This window comes from Bubalus bubalis, chromosome 11 (genome assembly GCF_019923935.1).
Source record: "Bubalus bubalis isolate 160015118507 breed Murrah chromosome 11, NDDB_SH_1, whole genome shotgun sequence".
Taxonomy (NCBI): domain Eukaryota; kingdom Metazoa; phylum Chordata; class Mammalia; order Artiodactyla; family Bovidae; genus Bubalus; species Bubalus bubalis.
This window is the reverse complement of record NC_059167.1, coordinates 45,401,346-45,420,134: the sequence shown is the minus strand read 5'-3', so window position 1 is coordinate 45,420,134 and position 18,789 is coordinate 45,401,346. Positions and strand designations below refer to the sequence as shown.

At 37.8% G+C, this 18,789-nt stretch overlaps 1 protein-coding gene across 8 annotated transcripts in view; it reads left to right on the top strand.

Moving 5' to 3' along the window:
* MYO5A (myosin VA) overlaps window positions 1–18,789 on the top strand; it is a 205,588-nt gene that overhangs the window by 66,600 nt on the left and 120,199 nt on the right. For all 8 annotated transcript variants that reach the window (XM_025295614.3, XM_025295612.3, XM_025295607.3 and 5 more), the window contains exons 2-4: window positions 6,883–6,993; window positions 10,898–11,069; window positions 14,346–14,490. In XM_025295614.3, coding sequence (XP_025151399.1) covers window positions 6,883–6,993; window positions 10,898–11,069; window positions 14,346–14,490 — 428 coding nt within the window. The remainder of the gene's footprint in view (window positions 1–6,882; window positions 6,994–10,897; window positions 11,070–14,345; window positions 14,491–18,789) is intronic.

The following is an 18,789-nucleotide window of genomic DNA, read 5'->3' as shown; positions in this document are numbered from 1 at the left end:
AAAGACTTGAAAGTCAGAATGACTCCTGATCTGTGAGCTGCAGAATGAATGCTCTGTTAACAGACATGAAAACCACATTAATCTTGTTTTGTATCTCCATCAGAGCCCTTGAGTGGTCAGGTGCATTATCAATGAGCAGTAATGTTTTGAAAGGAATCTTTTTTCCCTTGAGCAATTGGTCTCAACAGTGGGGTTAAAACATTCAGTAAACCATGTTGTCAACAGATGTGCTGTCATCCAAGCTTTGTTGTTCCATTTATACAGCACAGGCAGAGTAGTTTTAGCATAATTTTAAGGGCCCTTAGGATTTGGGATATAGTATATGAGCATTGTCTTCAGTTTCAAACTACCAACTCCATTGGCCTCTAACAAGAGTCAGCCTGTCCTTTGAAGCTGTGAAGCCAGGCATTAACTTCTCTCCAGCTATGAGAGTCCTAGAGGGCATCTTCTTCCAAAATAAGGCTGTTTTGTTTACACTGAAAATCTATTGTTTAGGGTAGCCACCTTCAGTATTTTAACTAGATCATCTGGGATAACTTACTGCAGCGTCTACATCAGCAGTTGCTGCTTCACCTTGCACTTCTCTGTTACGGAAATGACTTCTTTCCTTCAACCTTCACATTCTTCTTCTGCAGCTTCCTTACCTCTCAGCCTTTATGTAATTGAAGAGAGTTAGAGCCTTGCTGTAGATTTGGCTTTGGCTTAAGGGAATGTTGTGGCTGGTTTGATCTTCCTTCTAGACCACTCCAACTTTTTCCATATCAATGATTTGTGTGTTCTTTGGAGTAGCACTTTTAATTTCTTTTAAGAACTTTTTCTTTGGATTCACAACTTGACTATTTGGTGTAAGTGTTTTTGGTCTAGCTCAGCCTTCAATGCACCATCCTCACTAAGCTTAATCATTTCTAGCTTTTGACTTAAAGTGAGAGACCTGCAACTCCTCCTTTCACATGAAGACTTAGAGACCATTATAAGGTTATTAATTTGCCTAATATCAGTATTGTCCTAAAGAATAGGAAGGCCCAAGGAGAGGAAGAGCCAGGGAAATAACCAGTAGTTGGAACAGTCAGAACACACACAGCATTATCAGTGAAGTTCACCATCTTATGTGGATGTGGTTCGCTGCACCACAAAACAAGTACAAAAGTAATATCAAAGGTCACAGATCACCAAAGCAAATGTAACAGGAATGAAAAAGTTTTAAATTTTGTGAGAATTATCAAAATGTGACACAGAGATGAAGTGAGCAAATCTTGTTGGAAAAATGGTGCCAGTAGACTTGCCTGACACAGGGTTGCCACAGACCCTCAATCTGCAAAGTACAGTAAAGCAGAGTGGAGTACAGTAAAGTGAGGTATGCTTGTATCTGTTAAAAAGCCTCAGAGGGGCACAGGACACTTCTGCTCTTCACATTTAGCCCCATCCTAAATGCCCCTTTTCTTCACCCCCAGCCATTCTCTTCTTTCCCCCATTTTGGTGTGACCCTCTTTCCCTACTCCAACCCCTTGGCTTACCTTTCTTCCCATCCGTTCCCCACTTTGCCACTGTAGGAGATGGTTGGTGGAAATGGTGGTCACATCACCTCTTTGCCTTCTGAGTGGTGGGATTGGGAGTGGGGCTCTCTGTTCTGGAAGTGAGGTGTAGCTTCCACTCTACATAAATTATGAAGGGATGGAGGTTTGTTTGGGGGAGGAAAGGGTGTTTCATTACTTCTCTGCTGCGTTGCTATCTGGCTGTTTTTCCTTCTTTCAAACCAAAATTTCCTGTATAATTCAGCTCTCCAAAGTCACTTTCATCTTTCTCTACTTCTAGAAATTAGAGACCCTTTAGAAGATTCTGGGAGCCTCTTTCTGATACTTCTTTTAAGCTACCCTCTTAGAGTATAATGTGTACAGCCAGGAACATTCATGTAATAAAGGTTTATTAAGAAATTATTAGACGGGCCCTGTATTAAGTGCTGAAGAGACAAAGGTGAATGAGACGCACTCGTCCTCTCAAGGAACCAACAGTCGGTAGAAGGAGATAGGCAAGCAAAGTCATCATTTAGTGGGATGAAAATTGCATGCAGTAATGGGGACATTGAGAGTAGAGTGCCAAATGATGGTGGGAAGTCAGGAAGTTCTTCTTAGAGAAGGCAGTACTTTAACACAGATGTGAAGGATAAATAGGAGTCTGTTGTTTGAAAGCAAGGGCTTATTTATAATACAGCAAACCCATAGTTTGGCATGACCAGACAGTGGCAGTGATGATTGAAAATGGAGGGAAAATGAAATGTTTAAGAATATATTCCACTGAGAGGTAAGGTTCTAATCCTGAACCTAGGTGGGTATATGGGAGTTTATTATGTCAACAGGTACAGTGTGTGTGTGCGTGCGTGTAGTTTCTGGAAAGTCCATCATGTGCTTTAACATAGTAGTTCCTAAATTTTCTACCTGAAAAACATGCCTTTAGGGTTATATGAATTACTTAGTAACCATTTGGCTATCAGTTATGTCAGGGATCGGAGGAAAGGGTATTCATGATTCAGGATTTCTCTTCTGCTTCAGTTCATAGCCTAGAGAAGCACTTAGTTATTTTAGGCTTGTTTGAATTGTCACATAAAGCATTCATTTTTGTGAATGTTTTCAATGGGGTATTAAAATTGAACCAAGTAGATTCCATGTTGCCAAATTGCCATGACTTAATAGGGGAACCATGAAGGATGTGCATGTGTGCTGTCTGTAAGCAAATCACGTGCATGGGAGTTTGGGGAAGGGAGAGAATCACATGGATCAGATTTTTGGGATTTAGAGACTGGTCATTTACTGTCAGTCTCATTCCCAAGGTGTCTGAGGCCTCAGAAACTATTATTCTGAATACTCAAACTTTTGGGTTCCTTGACTGACAAAATGCAAGTTCGCAAAACTTCCAGTGAGTCACCTGCATTAATCAAGGACCAGTTGAGTGTTGTCATTGTGGTAGAATACAATGAGAATGATGACGGCTGCCTCCTTCAGCACACAGGGATGGGTGTAACCCCTGAGAAGCCATGCTGTTTGGTGCCCCTCTCTGCAGGGACCTGTACAGGCATGTCCCCTGAACCCGCCTTTCCAGGGCTCTCCCATTAGACTCAGTCAGCTTTACCTCGTTGTAAATTATGTTGTATGGCAGATGGTTTTTATTTTCCTTGCAAGCTACTAATCTTTGATGTGTATTTATATTTCAGTGTTTTCTGTTTTAAGCCTTTTTCTCTTTTCTTCATGTCCTACAGTTTTTGTGGCTTTAGTCACAGTACCTCATATCCCAAATCCTTGTTTTCCCTTCTTCTACAGTTTCTGCCTCAGTGTTCACTCTTTGCCTACTACTCCACGAGTCTCTTCTCTAAGTCTCTGACTCCTACCCCATCTCAGCTGTGCTTTGTAGCTTCAGGAAAAATCCTGAGGTGGGTCTGTGAAGTTTGCCTTTGCTACTTCTCTTTGCCATTCTCCTGACTTTTCCCCCTTCCTTTGCCCTACCTCTGCCTTAAGTAGAATCAACACAAATGTCCCACTAACTGTGGTCAAGGAGGTGAGCCAGTCTAGATGGGGTTCAAAGATGGTTTAAGGAGCATGCAGTCTAGTGTAGGAGGTCTGAGGTATCATAAGTGAGGCATTTGAAGGACTCACAAGGTAATGAGGGATAGAGTAGTGTGAGTTAAAAATGGAATGGGGAGCATTGCAGGAAAGCTTCACCCTCTATTAGCTAATGCAGACAGCTAGTGACAGAGTTGTTACAAGACATTGGACCTTCCCTTGTCTTGTCTTGCTGGAACTCTGTCAGGGCTGGTTCACTTTGGCTAGGATTATCTTTCACTAACTGCTTCGGTTTCACTAGGTACCTGGGCAGACTTAGTGGGTAGGTGTATCCACTCCTATTTCTGATTCCTCCCTGACTGTTGCTAACACATATCTCTTTTAGGTTCTCGTGTGATCTTGGGACCTTGCCTTCTTGTCTTCCTTTTCAGTCTTCACACTGGATGTAGCTGAACAAGCTTAGTCCTCTTCATCAGGGCTGCCATGTGTATTTTCTCTGGGGGCTTAAGGGGACAGTGGAAAGTAGGGTTGGAGGTGATAGAGGCAATAAGAAGGGGCATTGTCAGGTTGAGATTCCTCTCTGTTTCAGCATCTAAGGTATATATATTTTCCCAACTGACCTAGTTCTGTATAGTTGTTTCTGCAGAGTCACTGATCCTCACTGATTAAGATGGAAAAGAATAAAAAAGAGACAGTGGTAATAATAGACTGATTTCTGACCTATTTCTCCTTGGATATTTTCCCCAGAGATAGAAATAAGATAACGGAGAAGGCGATGGCACCCCACTCCAGTACTCTTGCCTGGAAAATCCCATGGACGCAGGAGCCTGGTAGGCTGCAGTCCATGGGGTCTCGAAGAGTTGGACATGACTGAGCGACTTCACTTTCACTTTTCACTTTCATGCATTGGAGAAGGAAATGGCAACCCACTCCAGTGTTCTTGCCTGGAGAATCCTAGGGATGGGGGAGCCTAGTGGGGTGCCATCTGTGGGGTCGCACAGAGCCAGACATGACTGAAGCGACTTAGCAGCAGCAGCAAAGATAAGATAAGGGGAAGTTGGTTGTCAGAGTGAGGTTTGGTATTTCAATATCTTGCCTCTGGTGAGTGTAAGGGCCTTAGCCTCTGTCTTCTATATGTAAGTGTTGTTAACATCTGGCTCTTGGAAATCAAACCTTTGGCAAAGTACCAGCTCATTACTGCTTCCAAAATACTTGTAGAAATCTGAGCTAGAGCTTGCTATGGACAAAACACAAAGGCACTTCTTTCTAGATTTAGTTGAAAACTCATGTTTAGAGCAGGTCAGCCATGATTCTACATACTCACTTGGACCCATTTCGCTTTTTGTGTTTTCATCAGTCAAGGTAGTAGGTTATTTCATGACTCTGAGTCTCATGCTTCAGACATCTTTTCTGGAACTAGTAAATCCCTTTCAGAAAAAGTTATAGAAATACTGGCTTTCTAAAGTAGGCTTCAGAGTGGAAGCAGTTAGTAAACAGAAATGTTTATTTTTTTAATTTATTTTTTAATTGATGGAAAAACGCTTTACAATTTTGTGATGGTTTCTGCCATACAACAGTTATGGCAAATCAGCAGTGATTATACATGTACCACCTCCCTCTTGAGCCTCCCAGAAATCTTTATTGAATGAGTAAGATTTTAGTAATGTGTATGGATATTACTCAGTTTAAGGGGCTGTATAACTGAGGGAAAAGTTATGAAATAAGTTGTAGTAACATATTTGGTATATAACATTTATAATCACTTCTTATGGAAAAAACATTTAGTAACAATCTCAGCCTATACATATATATTGGTTTATACCTTTCACAGAATTTCTGTGAAAACCTTGTATAAACCTTGGAGATAAACTAGATGAGTCTTGCTGTCATCCCCCATCTTGCAGATACCTGAAATAAAAGCTAAAAGACCAATCTGGTAGTCCTGCGATTGGAACCCATAACCCGGCTTGGTACCCTTTTCTCTACAAACTGTTCAGACCAAAAATCGGCATGAATCTATGATAATAAGAGATAAATAAAGCAAGGGGTGAGGTTTTGTTCTGTTTTTGTTTTTTTTTTCTATGCTCACTTCTATTCAATTTAAGGATTGGCATTCTTTTAGCAAATACTCAGGGCCCAGATGTGTACCAGATACACAAGCACTTGATACAGTGTTGAACAAGACAAATATGGAACTTATATTCTAACAAAGAAAAATAGTAAATACTTAAACAAGAAATAGCATAAATAAATTCAGGTAGTAATAAAAGCTCTGAAGAAAATAGAGAAAGACTGGTGTTGGTGATATTTTCATATGTGATATATTCCTGAAAATGGGCACCAAGGTTTAGTGTACATATGTTTTAAAGGGAGAGTCCTTTCTAAGGAATCCAAACAGTCATAAAACACCTCTTCATTGTGGTGTTTGGAGGACCCAATCAAAATTGGTCTGCAGTTCAAAATTGGCTTAAGTCCAGAGGGTGTAGTTAAGGCTAAAGATTTGCTGTTTTAGAAACTCCTGTTGATACCTCTTTCATGATATTGAGGCTAGGATGAATATTCCATTTTACCATTTTCACTCATCTTTCTAAAATAATGAAAACAAAATATAGACAGCAGTGCCTTCTCATTTTTTAAAAATTAGCAACAGAACTTTCTTCAAAGCAAATTCCAGATGTCCAGTATGTAAAACAGCTGTGGCTCCTCTGCTCATAATGATCCCCCATGAATACTGAGAAATCACTAAGGGTTTGCAGAACACAGGATGAAAACTACAATAAAAAATTCAAATTTTAAATTTTATGATTGAAAAAAATAGCTGTGCTGCTGAAACTGGCACAGCCACCACACCAGAGCTTCCAAATCTTGTTCTTAGACCCATGAAAGTCTGCATTCAGTGAAAAAATAGGTTTATACGTACATTTTAATCTAAAATTAAATTTTGGGGTAGCATTCTTAATATAAGGCAAAGTCAAATTTTAATCAAGGCTATTTCTTCAGAGCATAGTTTCCCCCACTTCCATAGTGTTATTGAGATAGAATTGACATACTGCACTGTATGAGTTTAAGGTGTATGGCATAATGATTGGAATTGCATATATTGTGAAATTATTACCACAATACAGAGCATTGTGCCTTTTAATAATGTGGACTTATGGTACTACTGAGGCTAAAGTACTTTTCATCTGCTAATTTAAAAGTTAAATTTCATATTTGCTGCGTTTTATTTTGTTCGTAAACTGTTTAATTATAAATACATCCATGGTTTTTTAATATCATTATAAAGTAATTGAATTGCTGGTTTAAATATTTTTTTCTTCTTGTCTTCTAGTTTGCCAGGGTTTGGATACCTGATCCTGAAGAAGTTTGGAAGTCAGCAGAGCTGCTCAAAGATTATAAGCCAGGAGATAAAGTTCTCCTGCTTCAACTTGAGGATGGAAAGGTAGGAATTCTGCTTTTATTTGTTGTTATTGGCATAAAGTAAAGGAAATTCAAAAGGGTAAATTTGCTGTGAGATACTTAACTTCACTTGGAAGTTAAATTTTGAATTAATCGAATATTTTCACTTAACTGATAAAAATGGCAAACAATTTTCTATCCCAAAGGGTTAGTGAAAATAGCAGATACTTTAAAAAACCCATTATTTTGGCTTATGAATTTATTATGACCTGATTTAGATTCACATCTAATCCTCCCATAGATATTCCTGTTTATCTGTATTTTGTTTAGGATATCACTTAAATAATTCATTTTTAACTAAGAAAACAACTAAGAAAACTAAGAATTATTAACTAAGAAAACAACATTTCAAGAGCCAGCTTGAGATATGATATTTGCTGGAAATAGGTGTTTGAAAAATATTTACTTAGAAGCTATTATCTATAAAACCCTTTGCTAGTGGCCAGAAAAACCTATAACCAGTTGTGTCTCTGCACTTTCCCATCTTCATTCACTGCAGAATAGACTCTTAGTTCCACCCTTTTTATTCTCTCCACTGCATTTGACAGGGCATGTCACACTTTTAGTGTGACATTAATTTCTTCTAAACAATTTATAATCTAGCCAGGAGAATGCAGGATATAAAAAGTAGTTCAATACTGCAATACTAAAAATGTCAAAAGATAAGCTTATGATTAATTGCCAAGTGAGTAATACTGTCCTGACAGTTAATATGTATTGAACACTTACTATGTACCAGGTGTAGTTCTGAGTCCTTTATATCCTGTAACTCACTTAATCCTCACAACAATCCTATGAGGTGAGCCTGTTATTATTACCACTTTATGGATGAAGTACTGAGACTCAGAAAGTTTGGGACTTGCTCAGAGTTATACAGGCATTAAGGGATGAAGTTGGGACTTTAAGCCAGTAGATTGTCTTTATGGTCTGTGCTCATAACCACTGTGCTGTGCTGTAAAGACAGTGAGGACTTTAGGGTCCCAAGAGAGGGAAACATCACTGTGGGGTGCTTCAGGGAAGACTCCCAAGAGAAGGAAGAGTTTTGACTAGACAGAATTTAGATTAACAAAGAGAAAGGGGATAGACTTTGTGGGACTTGGAATATATTTTGAAGATAGTGAATATCACAAGTTGACTGAACAGAGATTTAGAAAGGTGTGTGTTCACCAGTCAGAATGGCTGCGATCCAAAAGTCTACAAGTAATAAATGCTGGAGAGGGTGTGGAGAAAAGGGAACCCTCTTACACTGTTGGTGGGAATGTAAACTAGTACAGCCACTATGGAGAACAGTGTGGAGATTCCTTAAAAAACTGGAAATAGAACTGCCTTATGATCCAGCAATCCCACTGCTGGGCATACACACTGAGGAAACCAGAAGGGAAAGAGACACGTGTACCCCAATGTTCATCGCAGCACTGTTTATAATAGCCAGGACATGGAAGCAACCTAGATGTCCATCAGCAGATGAATGGATAAGAAAGCTGTGGTACATATACACAATGGAGTATTCCTCAGCCATTAAAAAGAATACATTTGAATCCGTTTTAATGAGGTGGATGAAACTGGAGCCTATTATACAGATTGAAGTAAGCCAGAAAGAAAAACACCAATACAGTATACTAACGCATATATATGGAATTTAGAAAGATGGTAACAGTAACCCTGTGTACGAGACAGCAAAAGAGACACTGATGTATAGAACAGTCTTATGGACTCTGTGGGAGAGGGAGAGGGTGGGAAGATTTGGGAGAATGGCATTGAAACATGTAAAATATCATGTATGAAACGAGTTGCCAGTCCAGGTTCGATGCATGATACTGGATGCTTGGGGCTGGTGCACTGGGACAACCCAGAGGGAGGGTATGGGGAGGGAGGAGGGTTCAGGATGGGGAACACATGTATACCTGTGGCGGATTCATTTTGATATTTGGCAAAACTAATACAATTATGTAAAGTTTAAAAATAAAATAAAATTAAAAAAAAGAAAAAAAAAAAAAGAAGGGTGTGTGCTCTAGTTTAAGGCTAGTATGTTAGGGTACTTGCTATGTATCATGTTAAGAAGAGACAAAAAAAAAGAAGAGGCAAAAAATATGCTCTCTGACATTAATGTAAAATAAGAAAGTACATATACTTAGGAATAGTGTGACATATGATATAATAAATATAAATAAGAAACAAAAATAGAACAGAGTGGAGACTGGTCAGAGGAACTGATGAAGGCTAAGAGTCAGAGAGGCATCGTCTAAAGAATGAATAGACAAGGAGGAGTGCATTTCAGGGATCTGGAGGAGCCTCAGCAAGGGCAGGGAAGCATGCACAGTATTGTGCATTTAGAGAACTGTACAAGTTTCATGTTGTTGAGATTTGACGGGAGAGGACTGGCAGGAATATGGGGGTGGGGGGGTACCAGATCAAAGAGAGCCTCGTGTTCATGTTGCAACTCTTAAACTTCAACTGGTATATCTGGGAAGTGATTGTAGTGTTTTTAAACAGACGAGTGCCAAGTTTTCTGTTTTAGAAAGGACTCACTGGTGGTGGAGTGGAGAATGAATTTCAGGAGAGCAAAACAGAGGCAAGGCAATTATTCAGAAAGAAGGCAGGGAAGAATTAGACCAGATTAGAAGGGCCTTGACTACCAAATAAGGAATTAACTTATTCAATATTCATTGATCATCCACTCTGTGAGGCACGTTAGGTACTTTAGGCTATATTTTCTTATGATAATTCGCACAGCAAACCCGTGCGTTCGCATGTGGTATTGTAACTATTTTCCAAATAAGGAAGCCCAGACTCAGAGATATTAAGCAGTCTGCCTGAGATCACACAGCCATTTTTTGTATGGCAGAAGCCAATGCAAAGACTAGTCAGCTTTGGAAAAGGACATTAGATCCTAATAAACAGACAAAGAGAGGTCGAGGGTCAGACTGTAAAAATTTCCTCCCCATTTTGCAGAATTCATTCCGACCTGATTTGAACATTTGACCTCTAAATATCTCTTTAGTATTAACAAAAGTATTAGAAAAAGTCTTTTTACAAAACTAACTTGTCCATCTCTGCAATTATATTGCTGTTTTTTTCCTTTTCATGTGTTGTATGTTGTTTCCCCTTAATACATAATTGAGTGACAGTCTCCATGCTTGACTTTGCCATAAAGCCATATTCCTTAAAATGAGTAGTACTTCTTAATTTGGAGGGCCAAGCACTTCATTAAAAGTCTAATAAAAACTATGGACTGTATTTTAAAGAAATACACATATGTGTATGTACTTACACATACATGCATAGACGCAAAGTGTTAACATCTAATTTTAAGGGATTCTTGGGCCTCTCTGGGTTCAGGAGTTCCCAAGTACCTACCACATACCAAACATTGTCTCCTTTAATTTTTAGCACACACCTGTGAGCTATTTCCATTATGCCCTTTTTACAAATGAAAGATTAAGGTTAAATAATATACACAAGACCACACAAGAAGTAAATAGCAGTTTCAGGACTTGAACCTGCGTTGATCTGGCTCTAGAGCCAAGCTCTTAGCACTCTCTTATATTGTCTGTCACTTATACCAGGTGAAGAGGATAAAAAAAGAATTATTTTCCCGTAGAAAATTATCTGGCCTAGTAACTAGGTAGAAAAAATAATCTAGGCTTTGACTTTTCAAACTGTATTAGCAAAAAATGTTGCTATGAGTTAATACATCTAGTGAAAACAGACTCTCCTTATTTTTTGCTGTTTCCACCAATTTCTGTGGTTTTGGGGGGGTACCAGGAAAATGTATTTAATAACTGAGAAACAAATCAGGAATAGGAAATGATCAAAATGTATTAATACATGCCTGTATCAGGTTTTTGCCATGATTTATTCAGATGCTGTATCTTGTGCATTTTCAGGATTTGGAATATCGTCTAGATCCAAAGACCAAGGAACTGCCTCATTTAAGAAACCCTGACATACTTGTGGGTGAAAATGACCTCACAGCCCTCAGTTATCTTCACGAGCCTGCTGTACTCCATAATCTCAGAGTCCGCTTTATTGATTCCAAACTTATTTATACATATTGTGGTGAGTGTGCATTGTTGTCTGAGTGAACTATGAATTCTTTTTGCTAATGGACATAACCATGGAAATAATGTGCATGAGAAAGAAGGCTGTGGGTGGATCTTTTCTTAGAAACATATTCACTTCAGAGTTATCAAAAGATTTCAGTTCAGTTCAGTTGCTCAGTTGTGTCCGACTCTTTGTACACCAGGCCTCCCTGTCCATCACCAACTTCCGGAGTTCATCCAACCCCGTGTCCATTGAGTTGGTGATGCCATCCAACCATCTCATCCTCTGTCATCCCCTTCTCCTCCCGCCCTCAATCTTTCCCAGCATCAGGGTCTTTTCAAATGAGTCAGCTCTTCGCATCAGGTGGCCAAAGTATTGGAGTTTCAGCTTCAGCATCAGTTCTTCCAGTGAATATTCAGGACTGATTTCCTTTAAGATGGACTGGTCGGATCTCCTTGCAGTCCAAGGGACTCTCAAGAGTCTTCTCCAACACCACAGTTCAAAAGCATCAATTCTTCGGTGCTCAGCTTTCTTTGTAGTCCAACTCTCATATTCATACATGACCACTGGAAAAACCATAGCCTTAACTAGACGGGCTTTTGTTGGCAAAGTAATGTCTCTGCTTTTCAATATGCTGTCTAGGTTGGTCATAACTTTCCTTCCAAGGAGTAAGCATCTTTTAATTTCATGGCTGCAGTCACCATCTGCAGTGATTTTGGAGCCCAGAAAAATAAAGTCAGCCACTGTTTCCACTGTTTCCCCATCTATTTGCCATGAAGTGATGGGACCAAATGCCATGATCTTAGTTTTCTGAATGTTGAGCTTTAAGCCAACTTTTTCAGTCTCCTCTTTCACTTTCATCAAGAGGCTCTTTAGTTCTTCTTCACTTTCTGCCATCAGGGTGGTGTCATCTGCATATCTGAGGTTATTGATATTTCTCTCGGCAATCTTGATTCCAGCCTGTACTTCCTCCAGCCAAGCATTTCTCATGATGTACTCTACATATAAGGTAAATAAGCAGGGTGACAATATACAGCCTGACATACTCCTTTTCCTTTTTGGAACCAGTCTGTTGTTCCATGTCCAGTTCTAACTGTTGCTTCCTGACACGTATACAGATTCTCAAAAGATTTACCAGTGTTCATTAGCTAGTTGCATTTTATGCTGAATAAACTCTTTTATGAACTTACATAATATTACTCAGAATACAAGGAACTGGGTCCATCTTTTGCTTTTTCTCTGCATAGAAGTTGTATGCCATATTCAATACTGATTTGCAAGTTATTTTCATCTCTTACAAAAACCAATACTTGAAGAGTAGGCATCCAAAGACTTATCTTTGGGGTGGGTTCAAGATGTTTTCTTTTTCTCAATATGCTTAGCAGTGCAGGACTGACTTGAGTTGTAGTAACACTTTTGCTTGATCTGCTTGCCTGGGCCCCTGCTCATTCCAGTAGTAGCTGCCAGTGACCCAGTCCAGGATTTTTTTTTTCCCTCTCCTAGCAGTTAAGCATACATGTATATGTTCCCCTTTTCCTTCTTTTTCTTCTTTCTCTGCTTCCTTCTTATTCTTCATTTTCTCTAGCTCTTTTTTCTCTACTGAGTTTTTAATCCTTCTTTCACTAAGTATTATCTGCTGAGTCTCAGGTCTGGGATTTCTATCCATTTCCTTCTAAGTCTCTGCTGCATGTACCCAACTTAGTGCTCAACATTTCTTCATTGGGCTCCAGTTTGGGGCAGGGACAGCTATCTTTTCTTCTTAAAAGAATTTATATTCTTGATATTTGCTCTTTTTCTTTCCTACCTACTAAGTCTTTTGGTCAATATTCATTTTTTCTTCAGTTTATCTTTCTTGCACATATGCTACCTTCTCAGTGAAGCCTTTCCTGTCCACCCCATATTTTCTTCTCCTAGACATCAATATTCCTTCTCTATTTAATCCCCCGTTTACCTTACTATCTATCCTGTAATATATATATATATTTTTTTTCTTATTTATTGTCTGAATTTCCCTCTAGATTACAAGGTCCAGGAGGACAAAGATTTTTCCTTTTTAAAAAAAATTTTTTTATTGAAATATAGTTGATGTGGTGGCTCAGACGGTAAAGAATCCACCTGCAGTGCGGGAGACCTGGGTTCGATCCCTGGGTAGGGAAGATCCCCTGGAGAAAAGAATGGCTACACACTCCAGTATTCTTGCCTGGAAAATTCCATGGACAGAGGAGCCTGGTGGGCCCCAGTCCATGGGGTCACAAAGAGTTGGACATGACTGAGTGACTTTGACTTTCACTTTACAGTGTTATATAACTTACAGGTGTACAGTATAGTGATCACAGTTTTTAAAGGTTATACTCTATTTAAATTAGTCTTTTTTTTTTTTACCTGCTATAAATATAACACTTAGAAAAGACTCAAAACTTAATTGTAGTCAAATATTTGTTGAATGAATGACTAAAGTTAACATATATCTGGTATAAAATTTAAGGAAATACCAAAAAAAAGGTATAAAAAAGGAAAAATAATTACATGTAATTCACCACTGAAAAATAACCAATATTAAGTTGTCTTATATCCTGTGTGTAAATGTAAAAGAGTATAAATAAATATAAAATTGGAATCAGTCTATATATAGTTGTGTGTCATCTTTTCCTATGGCACTTAATATTTGTCACAAACATGATCTGCATCACATGGATATAATAATACATATTAAACCACTCTCCCTTTTTAAAAAAAATTCATTGAAATATAATTGATTCACAATGTCATATTTAGTTTCTGCTATATAGCAACGTGACTCAGTTATACATATGTATATTCTTTTTCATGTTCTTTTCCATTGTGGTTTATCACAGGATGTAGAATATAGTTTCCTGTACTATACATAAATCACTGTCCCTCTGTTTTGTATTTTGTTTCTACTTTTCACTGTTATGAATAACTTTATAATAAACATCTTTATTTTTTTTTAATCCCTTTACATGAATATATATTTATTTCATTTGGATACATTTCTAGAAGTAGAATTTTTGGTTTAAATATTATAAAAATATTTGAAGTTCTTCCAATATTGCCACAATTTTTACTACTTTAAATAACCTAGTCTTGTTTGTAAATGGTTTTTTAGTTAGGACTTAATAGTTCACAGGCAAATGCTGTGGTATATTTTGACTCTTAGCAATTTGTTAGTTTGATATTAATTGAATTTTAACTGTGATTCTCACTTTACCACGTTGGATATGCCCATTAGGATATTATTAACTTCCTTTGGTTTTTTGCCTTTCTTCCCAGGTATAGTCCTAGTAGCTATAAATCCTTATGAACAGCTGCCTATTTATGGAGAAGATATTATTAATGCATATAGTGGTCAGAACATGGGTGATATGGATCCACATATCTTTGCAGTAGCTGAAGAAGCTTACAAGCAAATGGCCAGGTTGGTGGAAGCTCTATTACTATTTCATTACTTTTATTGGATGTGATCTTTTCTTCTTTACTGAGTCACAGATATTTTAAAATACAGTGAATAACAACTTGTAAATTATTAAATAAACAGCCTCGATTGTTTCAGGTGGCCTGAATTATTATCAAAATCACCTAACATTTGTAAAAGGACATATAATCCTGTGACTATTCAAGGACAGATGTCACGTTTTATAGATGAATGGATCAAGGTTTGGAGGTATTAAGTGACTTGCCCAATGTTATTCATCTAGTGAGTGGCAGACCAGAACTAAAAGGCCTAAATGCTGATAGAAATCTGTCTGTATCTGGGGTAATTAAAACAGGAAACTGTGAGTTTTAAGTTAGTGAATTTTAGGGTATCAGTGATCCTGAACAGCATCAGGAAAATGTCTTTGATGATAACTGTGGAACCCTAATAATATTTTTAGAGTGGAGAATGAGAGAAAAATCTACTTTCAAGACTAGATTATGCTCTTGATAATATAATTTAATGCAAAATTATGCATGCATTGAAGGATAGTCTATTTTTAACCTATTTCTCCAGTCTACAGGTAAGGATGTGGCATGTTATAAACATGATATTGGAAACCCTCAAGCAGTTTATGGAGAGAAAACTAATACTGCAGAGTTTTTTATTTTCTCCTTTCCAACAAGAAAGAATGTTTGTACATAACTGGACCAGTGTGTGACAGAATTTTAGAATTATTTCAATGACAGAATCCATAGAAGTCATTATACCCTTTTGTTAGTAAAATAGTATTGATACTTCTAATAACAGGTAAAAGCTATTAAGTACTCTTTCTGTGCAAGGCACTGTTTAATTGCCTCCCATTTACTAAGTAGTTTTATCCTTATAGGACTCATCCAAGGTTGGTATTGTCATTTTATAGATGAGAAAGCTAATGATAGAAATGAACTTTTACAAATCAGAAACAAAGTCATGAACATAGAGAATAGATTTGTTTCCAGGGGTGAGGCAGAGTAGAAGAGGGATGGACTGGGAGTTTAGGATTAGCAGATGCAAACTATTATATACAGAATGAATAAATGATAAGGTCCTATGTATAGCATAAGAAACTATATTAAGTATTCTGTGACAAACCATAATGAAAAAGAACATTAAAAAATAAATGTATTAGTAAAATGATTTCAAAATCAATTGGTCTGACACTATGAAATATTGACATATTAAATATAAAATGAAAAAGCATGGTTTTGTTCTACATGTCATATTATTTCAGATTCTGCTATAGAATAGTAACCAAAAGTTTACTTTTAAGTTTAAAAGTGAGAAAATTCCATTTATTGATACAATTTTTTCCCCCTGAAATATTGGATTGGCCAGAGTTCATTTGGGCTTTTCCACTACATCTTATGGAAAAACAAACTTGAATGAACTTTTTGGCCAGCCCAGCAGAAAAGCCTGACAGTATTTTATTTACTTGGTATTGAGCTCTGCAAAACAATGCTAGCACCTTACAAGTTGAACCTGAGAGCTACTGGGCAGAGAGGGGATTGCATGGTATTCCCTGCTTAAAAATAAATCCCTGGGAAATTTTTTACAGTTCATAGAGAATTATATGACTTTTTTGAAAATACTATTTTTAAATATGAAAGCTTGGCTCTCACCATCCATGTTACTGGTAATCCACAGTTTTTGGATTATATGAATATTTCTGGCTTTTTACCCTTTAATTTGCTTTGGTTTCTTAATATTACCTCCTTAATATTTCCTCTGTGACTCCAGCATGACTTCTTAATGGCAAGTTTGTTTTCCCTTTGTTCAGTTTTGTTTTTAGATAGTTTTAAAATATGCATCAGTCAATGATGATATTATGTTTGCCACTTATATGAGTTAATCTACACCCATAAAATGTGCCACAAGCCCATGCATTGGGAGCGTGGAGTCTTAACCACTGGACCACCAGGGAAGTCCCTAAGGTGATTATTTTAAACTTTGAAATTAGTAAGTACCTTATGGGAAAATACTTTGAGACTATGCAAATATCCTGTTTCTCATAATATACTTTCACTCACTAATTTTAACATCCATCAGCAGTTCTTACCTGCAGCAGTTATTACTGTGGTATTTGCCAGGTGGTTGTTTGCTATTTCCATCATTCCTTCTACAGGTATGGATAGAAGTCTAATCTAAGGAAAAGCTATTTCTTTCCTCCCCAACTTACTATTTTTTTTGTATTTGTATCAGTATGAACTCATGGACATGCATTTCATACTATGGATTATTCTGCATTCGCGTGTGTGTACTTAGTTGCTCAGTCATGTCCAACTCTTTGCAACCCCATGGACTGCAGCCTGCCAGGCTCCTCTGTCCATGGGGATTCTCCAGGCAAGAATACTGGAGTGGGCTGCCATTTCCTTCTCCAGGGGATCTTCCCAACCCAGGGATCGAATCCAGGTCTCCTGCATTGTAGACAGATTCTGTACCTACTCTACATTACTATCATTATTTATTTTGTTCAAACTGTCTCAGATCTGGCCATTGAGAGCTCTTTCCAGTGTCCTTTCACATTCTCCATCATCTTTTGAGCATTTCCTTACTTTCTAGCACCATCTGACTCATTTTCTAATTTTCTTGCCCCAACCCCCAATGAATTCAGCCATTTCTTCAAGGACCCCTGGTTCCTTGTACTGAAGAAATGGCACTTAGGAACTAAGATCTGGGTGCTAGATGCATTCATTACTTGGGTATCCTTGCCTATAAACCTTCTCAGTGCACACAGCTAAGAAATACGTTGCCCCCCACACCTATTCGCCAACAGAAGGTATTGTCATCATTTAAAATTTCCACCAAACTGACAGATGAGAAATGGTATCCTAGTGTTGTTTTAATTTACCTTTCTCTAAGTAGCACAGACTTTGCACATCTTTACACACACACACACATACCTGTATCTATATAATGTATATATATTTAAAACCATAAAACTATTAAAATTACTGATTCCTCCAATTTCAATTCAACACCACAGTTTTTATTTAATTTATATTTTGTCTTTATTTTTTAAATTTTTATTGATGTTTATTCTCACTCTGACTAGTGTTGGGGTACCATATGGTGATCTTCTGTTTTGTTTTGTTTTTAATTGTATTTATTTTTTATTTATTTTTTGGTGAAATTGGGTCTTCGTTGCTGTATGTGGGTTTGTCTGATTGCAGTGAGTGGGCTTCTCGTTGTGGTGGCTTCTCTTATTGTGAAGCATGGGCTCTAGGTCCACAGGCTTCAGTCGCTGAGGCTCGTGGGCTCTAGTTGTGGCGCATTGACTCAGTTGTCCTGTGGCATGTGGAATCTTCCTGGATCAGGGATTGAACTCACGTCGCCTGCATTGGCAGGTGATTCTTAACCACTGGACCACCAGGGAAGTCCCCAAACCATAGTTTTTATTCTTGATTTCTTTTTTCTTCTTTTAACTTCTTTCTTTGATCTTGAGAAACTTGACTCTCCTTATCCATAGTATATTTACTTGTTTGCTCAATCCTAGAATAGTCTTAGTTTCAGAAATGCTAACCCATAGCCCTGTGAAAAGCAAATTTACCACTCAAGTGCAATATTGTGTCCAGGTCATTTTGTCTTTAGTCTTACATAATATGAAGTACCAATTTCCAAAGTTACCTAAGTTGGTTCATTTTTTCCCCACTTAACATTAATTTGTTGAACCACTCTCCCATATATGATCATTTAGATTGTTTGCAACATTTTGCAGTTGCAAACAGTGCTACAATAAATAAGTTTGTATATTTATTATTTATTATATACATTTTTATATTTGTATTTCTTTATTTGTTTCTCTTCCAAGTTGCTTTTAAGTCTTGGGGACAAAATATACAGTCTGACTCAGATACACCATGGAGCAAGGCCTAGATAATGAGACAATTTTGCCCACATCTTGGGGATAAGGGTGATATATATGTCTTTATGAAAACTATTAAAAAAAAAAAAAAGTAAACTCTGTACAACATTCTCCAGGAGCTAAAGCCCAAGAGAACCCACTGGCAGTCTATCATCGGTAGGACCTTAGAGGCATCTCAGGGATGGAAGGAGAGGTAGGCAGTTTTTCCACAGCTGGAGGAGGCTACAGCTGTCCTCATCTCTGCCGGGAATACCAGGCAGTGTGAAAGCAGCACTGAAAGAACAGAGTGGGGCAGTGGCATTGGGCAGCTCGCAATATCTTGATCATAAATATTTGGAACATTCCAGTTGGTGATATTTATTGCCAATGGGGCCAGAGCTGGAGGGAGATTTCTCATC